This window comes from Ostrinia nubilalis, chromosome 6 (genome assembly GCF_963855985.1).
Source record: "Ostrinia nubilalis chromosome 6, ilOstNubi1.1, whole genome shotgun sequence".
Taxonomy (NCBI): Eukaryota; Metazoa; Arthropoda; class Insecta; order Lepidoptera; family Crambidae; genus Ostrinia; species Ostrinia nubilalis.
The window spans coordinates 14,399,845-14,407,328 of NC_087093.1; the positions used below are offsets into that span (position 1 = coordinate 14,399,845).

Genomic DNA, 7,484 nt, shown 5'->3' on the forward strand with positions numbered 1-7,484 from the left:
GAATAGGTAACTCGGCAACTACGAAAATCAAGATGGGAACAAGATACTTTATCTCGTTTTTTGCAGTTTTTCAGTTAATTAATATAACTCAAAAGCTGCAAAAATCGAGATTCGAATGGGGTGGATTAGTTCTCGACACCAAAATAGATGTTTTTGTTTTGGACGTCATTAAACTTCTGACAGCCACCCTGTATAAATTCTAAATGATTATTAGAGATGAACATAAAATTGTACGGGGTTACGGCCAACGCGAGCTTATATTTATGATTAGCTTCCCTGATAGCTATCGTTCCACCTTCAAAGTGCGCACTTAAGCGTTCCATTGATAACACATACCCCAATAAAATGCCTCGACACGATCCATTATGGAGAATTCTAAACGAAACCTAAGGGTGAATCGGACGTATTTTTCTTTTTTACATCCTTTCATGGCCCTTTGCCAGGGTTCTGTATGATCTTTCACATTTTTCAACGTAATTTTAGTCTATTTTTTATGTGTAGTGCGTCGTATCGTTTTGGAGAACAGAATATTTTCTAGTAACCGGAGAACTTTATTGTTCAGCAAAAGGTCGTTTAGTAACCTGAGAACTTTTTTCTATTAGACTTATTTTGTTAGCTATTTATAATAATGCTTTGATATGGTAATGTGTAAAAATATTTAAGTACCTATCTCATTTGGTATTATGTTTTTGCCAAAGTTTTATGAAATAGTTTTTTTTTATCATTCTGGAAAGAAAAATAATGACTTTGTTAGTTTCTTTTTCTTTTGAATATCCTAATTTATGAAATGAATTACTTCACTGCTCTTCTTCGATTTTTGCGCCTTTCGTGTGGAGTCACTTTTTAACTCATTAGTCCAAGTCTAACATTGCAAAAGTACCTAGCTACTCCAGAACGAACTGAATAGTAGCAATGGGAAATAAATTACGGAACCCCAAAATAAAAGGTTTGTTTGTCCCTTCTAAAATATTCTTTGAAAACCTTTTACAGTATCTCCGAAACTGTTAGGAGAACACCACATCTTGCGGGACCGTTCTTGGAAGGACAAGTTTTAAGGTTTTTTCCACAAAATCAAAATGGGAGCAGATACAGCAAGATTTTCTTCGATAAACTTCTAGTGGGATATAGGGCTGTCGTAATAAGTACTCGGTTATTGACTGTCAAGTACTATTTACGTTATTTTATTCAGAATGACGACATTTCTTTTGGAAACATTTAGACAGTTATTGCTTGTTCGATAAATTAAAATTGTATTAAAACCTTCATTCATTCACTTTAAAATAAGGGGATTATTCCCACCTCTCGTGTGTTCACTAAATGAAACTACTGTGTTAGATTAAGCTTATGTATCTATGTAGTGTATGTCGTTTCGCGAACAATGAATGTAAATTAGTCGCATGCAGTGACGCAGTCACGCAGTTCGGGCGCTGTGCTAATAAACACATACCTAGCACAGTACATATACCTAGTAAAGTACTATTATTACCTACAACTCTCTTGTTTACGGCTGGAAGACATTCTGACGTGACTATAACAATTATGGTCGATTCTTCCCAGGGGCGTTACGAAACTGTCTTCTTATTTACCAGGTATCATGGGTCCGGCACCGGGACATCCACCTGCTGACGGTGGGGCGCTACACGTACACGTCGGACCAGCGCTTCGAGGCGCAGCACAAGCCGCGCTCCGAGGAGTGGGCGCTGCGCATCCGCAGCCCGCAGCGGCGCGACTCCGGCCAGTACGAGTGCCAGATCTCCACCACGCCGCCCATCGGCCACGCCGTGTTCCTCAACATAGTAGGTACGGCACACACAGAGCGACTAGCGAGCGTCACTCACTGGTACGGCAGTACAGTACGAGTGCCAGATCTCCATCTGTGTGCCTACCATGAGTTTACGTTAGGTGTGCTCGCTAGCGACTGCGTAAAAAAATTACATTTAAATGTATGACATATTGTGCAGCGCCCCTAGCGGCTACTTTCAAGAAATAAAATCTTCATATAATTTTTTGACGTATTCGCTAGCGAGCTCACCTAACGTAAACTCATGGTAGGCACACTGATTATATTAGGATATTACATAAAAGGCAATAAAAATCAGATCATTTTAGTTTTGCAATCCAATTTTCTCTGATAAAATTCTGTGGCTTTTTTTTCTAGTCAAGAGAACGAATATAGGTATCTCAAATACATAGATCCAGTTGATTCCGTAATCTTTTGTTGATATCGTTTAATAAAATTGTGAAGCACTTTCAGGATCAGTAACTAGTTTTTCGATATCTGTAAAGCTTAGAAATAATTGAGTGAGATCACTTATCCTCTCCATCCTGTATAACCTTTTAAAAGTAATTGATTAGCCCTCTGCTCCCGAACATACGGACTAATCCCAGCCAAATTGCCTCTACATATTTAACTGCGTGAACAAACGACTGTCTAACAAAACAAATGACGTTATTTTTAGAACCAGAGACAACGATATCGAGTGGTCCAGAGCTATTCATTCAGGCGGGGTCCACTATCAATCTGACGTGCACAGTCCGCCACACGCCCGAGCCGCCCTCATCAATAACCTGGACGCATGGTGAACAGGTAAATAATGGGATTATAGACATAATGACGGAGAAATACACTCCCACTCTGAAAGACACTGGCAAGCAAGAATATACACCACATACAACGAAAAAAGTTGGTTTTCAAAATATGAATCTAATATTTTTAAACACAACCATAATTTAGTTATGTACCTATACAACATTTTATTAATAGGGCTTTTGATTTTTTTTTATCCACAACGAGGAAGCTCTTGGCCTGTATCTTATCTGATGGTAAGTGACGATCACGCCGAAGGTGGAAGCGAGCTTCACCCGGAATCCTCAACCACGAAGGGACTGGCTATCTTACCTCTAACTGCCGGAACACAACAATGCTGCGCATTGTCGTTATGGCGACAGACTTAGGCAAGATGGTGGTAGCTAGCCAGGCGGACTTAGAACAAGCCTTACCACCATTGAATCTCGCATACTTTGTTAATTACTAACCTAAAATATTTTTAAGATAATAATTTATTTGAGAAAAAACACATGTGACAGATTTTTAAAATGGTTTTAGCTTTTGAGCCAAAGAAATCTTCGTAATGCTATAATCTGGATAGATATTATATCTCGCCTCTATCCGCTTTTTTAATATCGTGATGCGTGAGATATACGATAATACGAGTAGAGCTTATATTTTATAACCAACCATTTTGTGTAGTACCCATTCGCATACTTATCCCAGTCGTGCTACTTTATCATAACATCTTATCTCTTTTACGGAGAAAATTATTTCAACGATATGAAAAACCCTTATCGACACGCTAAGAACAAGGAAAAGGTTCTTCTAAACATAAAATGTTAATAAGATTTTGAATTGTTCTTTTTGGATTTACATTTGCTTGATAATAAACCAGTTCCAAATTCTCTCAAGTCCGCTGCAAACTCTCCCAAACTTTAACTGCAATGCTAATTTTCAATTTCAAATTTAAATCCCCGAGGAATAAGAGTTTCATTAAATTTAACATTACAAGCGGAATCCCTAATCTAATTGAGCCTCCCAAATAAGTTGCGAACAAAAATACTTAATCTGCTTTCAAATGACAAATCTTGCCGACTCGGAATTTGCATTCGATCAATTAGCTGAATTTACCTAATCGCAAGAAACGAGAAGTCTGGCGAATCGGATTATGGACATTAAATCCTGGAAGCCCTACCTTCCCGATTCAGTAATCGATTCGAGGTGTGAAGGACGGTAAATCGAGTTCCCATCCTGTTAATATTCAATCGATTGTCCGTTAAACCCGTCGTTGTTGCGGTCGCTTAGTTTCTCAGTTCTATTGGCGATTTGATTGCTTATTGGTTGGGGGCAGGTAAATTGGTAAGCTTCGTAGTACGAGTAGTTAACTAATCATTGGGGTAATAACTTATTCTATTTGCTATTCCTAGAATGCTGACCTAGGGTGTTCTAGGAATTGGAAATGTTATATTCTGCAGTACACTAACAAAGCATGTTAACTTAATAATACAATTATAGAGTAAATAATGTTAACTTTACCCCACTTATTACAATAAACTTAAACGCTAGTTTTAGTATTGAAATGTCATTTTAAAAGCAGGGCTCATCCCAGTTTTGATTTTTTTGTAATAAGGCCCCACAGGTTTAATAAATAAACCCTTTTTCATTTTTCTGTGATTTTCTAAAACTTTTTTAACTGATAGGTATTTTGCTGTTTGCCTTTTATTACACACACACGTACACAACCTTATTGACCCTCTTCGATATTATTATATTTAAAACACTATTTTGTTAGTAATGAAGTCTCTAATTCATTGACAATGAATCTACATTCGAGATCATTCTTCTGAAACCAGGTGATAAACTTCGACTCAGCTCGTGGTGGGATATCGCTGGTGACGGAGAAAGGCCTGAAGAGTACCAGCCGACTGCTGGTGCAGCGGGCAAGAGGCGCTGACGCGGGCTTGTACACCTGTGGGCCCAATAACGCTCCTCCTTCGTCCACTAGGGTGCATGTGCTATCAGGTGAGGATAAACTAAGACGAAATATGGAAGTCATGATAAATCAGGTGATATACTTCGACTCAGCTCGTGGTGGGATATCGCTGACTGAGAAAGGCCTGAAGAACACCAGCCGACTGCTGGTGCAGCGGGCAAGAGGCGCTGACGCAGGCTTGTACACATGTGGGCCCAACAACGCACCTCCTTCGTCCACCAGGGTGCATGTGCTATCAGGTAAGGATAAACTAAGAAGAAATATGGAAGTCATGGTAAATCAAGTGATAAACTTCGACTCATCTCGTGGTGGGATATCGCTGACTGAGAAAGGCCTGAAGAGCACTAGCCGACTGCTGTGGGCCCAATAACGCCCCTCCTTTGTCACTAGGGTGCATGTAAGAAGAAATATGGAAGACATGGTTGTTAGTTCTGCAGCGCAATCGAATATCGCACTAAGACTCATGATTGGGCCATTGTACCTACGCGATTTGTGGTTTATCTTCCTACTCCAACTACCCCAGATCCCCCAGAAAGCAAGCAGGCTATCTAGACCGCTACGGGCCTCCTACAGCGACGCTGGTGATTGGTGGAAGTCATGGTAATAAAAGCTCATAATTAAAATGTTAAGGAGTACACTTTTTTGTACAAAATAGACATTATATTTGTATCAACTCTAGAAAAGTGAATTTTTGCATCCGCTAAATTAGTTTTAGCCTTAAGAATCATTGGAACCATTTATTTTTTCATTATCCTTTGTGTCTTCAATCTTTTTTTCACGTGATTAAAACGATATACAATTTTCAAAGTCATTTCTGCAAATGAAGCTTTTAAAGTTTTAACCGTACGAACCGTAATTTTTAAAGGTTTTACCTATTAATTTTTCATTGAAAAATTTTTGTCGTGGCTAGGACTATCATTTAAATACAAAATAAAACTAATATTTATTTTTCAGGTGAGCACCCAGCTGCAATGCAGCAAGGCTGCGCAAAATCTTCCCTGGACAGAATAACATCGATATCATGTTGCTTACTAAGTGTATACCTATTGAGAAAACCATCTTTCAGCAATTTGCATTTCGGTACCTGAATAAAGATTGTACACAATGTGTACGAGCGAGATTTTTTACACAACTTTTGAAAGTTTTAAAAATAAGGTTTAGAATTGGATAGCGGAATAAATTTTAATCATTAAAAGTCAAAGACTCTATAAAACTCTTTCTAGATAACGATAGAAATATTATATTCTCGCACTTAAAGAGGTTCAATTATTTACTTGGATATTCTCAAAAACCTATCTATGTTGTGAATAATAATTAATTTTCATAAAATGTCTTAATTATCACTCATTTTTATTTAATTATATATTTTTTAATTCTATTGCACAAAAACAAACAGAAGTACAATATTATAAAATTTAGGGTAGAGTTACTCGTACTATTATTGTAAATAAAATATTAAAGTCTATGAAATGTTGTAAATATTAAGAATTTATGTAAATAAACCATAAAATTAAATATAATATGGATATTATATCATAAATGAAGTTTAAAATCAGTTGAATATCCGTTAATGTTAATTATAACATTTGATAATTTTTTAGGTATTGCTGTAAATAATTTACATTTAGTTGTATTCCAGTAAAATATTTAGACACGAATATTATTGTTATTTTAAGCAATTTGAGTCCAATAAAGTAACATTAAATGTAATTATTATATAAAATCATGTGGTCAAGATATTTGTAATTAAAACGAAGTCAACGAATAAACTTTGTTTATACAACAGTGTGTTTTTATTTTTATAGCTACATCTAATACTTAAAAATCCAAGAACCGCTCCCATTTGATAACGAATGCAAAACCAACACATTGCAACTTAATGCAAGACTTTGAATATAGACTGAACATCTAAAAACAATAATAAAATTTTATTATGCATGTGAGAGAGAGAGAGAGAAATTTTAAGAAGATACAAGATGGAGAAGAAAGAATTTGGTGGTTTTATTATTTGCTCTTTGTGTGGGTGTGTGTATGAGAGTGTAATAATATGTGCGCGAGAACGCGTAAATCTTAATTTAATTTTAAGTGGTTGTGCTCTCTTGGAGTTGGCACAGTAAAAGTGCGCATAGTAGGTAATAATTAGTGTGCAGCAATTGAAAGTAAAGTAATAAAAAGTCAACTGGTCCTTATTTAATCACAATTTAGCTAAATACTAGAGAGAGAGAGAGAGAGCAAATGCAACACTGTTTCAATCCGATTGTTATTAAGTAAATAATTAGTTTTGGAAGGACCAAAAGTTTTTGACGTTGTATTACTGTTACACTATTTTGTAACGCATCATTTAATTTTGCACATACAATATTTCTAAAAGCAAGAGCTGGTAAAACCAATGTTCAATTAGTTCTTGAACGGAGACTATTCGAAAGGCACACGCAGCTTGAAACACCTCATTATTGCGAGTTTTATTAAGGTTATTTTTAACTTTCATTATGATACTCGGAATCATTTGTCTGGAATAGACTTACCACATTAATTTATACTATGACACTAGGGCGTTGCTTCTTAAATTTTCAAATGCTATTAATTACGCACAGTTACGGCACAGAACGCCCGTTAATGAGGTCGTAGAATAATTTATTTTACAACGCAATTTGTGTGTATTGCTCGCCCTGTTCGGGATGCTGACGGCCATACTTTTGCATCTTTACAGCCTCGCAAAGATAAACGTCAGAACGTTGTTAATGGGTTGAACACTGGAACAATGGTTTTGTTACCTTATCAAGTTTCTGAAAACCAATTTGGAATTTTCCAGCCATTGTATAAATAATAGGGGATATAAATTAGATATTAAATTGTCCATACATTCGTTCATTAAGCGTGTGTGGGCACCTACTCGTTTCAAGTCAAGGGAAATCTTCCTTTCAGGGAATTTCAGGAATA

At 36.5% G+C, this 7,484-nt stretch overlaps 1 protein-coding gene across 1 annotated transcript in view; it reads left to right on the forward strand.

Annotated features, from left to right (window-relative positions):
* LOC135072676 (hemicentin-1-like) overlaps positions 1 to 6,254 on the forward strand; it is a 67,801-nt gene extending 61,547 nt beyond the window's left edge. Inside the window, exons 4-7 of the mRNA XM_063966685.1 lie at positions 1,590 to 1,800; positions 2,460 to 2,587; positions 4,405 to 4,573; positions 5,499 to 6,254. Of these exons, the coding sequence (XP_063822755.1) occupies positions 1,590 to 1,800; positions 2,460 to 2,587; positions 4,405 to 4,573; positions 5,499 to 5,632 (642 nt within the window). The 3' untranslated portion in view covers positions 5,633 to 6,254. The remainder of the gene's footprint in view (positions 1 to 1,589; positions 1,801 to 2,459; positions 2,588 to 4,404; positions 4,574 to 5,498) is intronic.
* Positions 6,255 to 7,484: the final 1,230 nt, after the last annotated feature.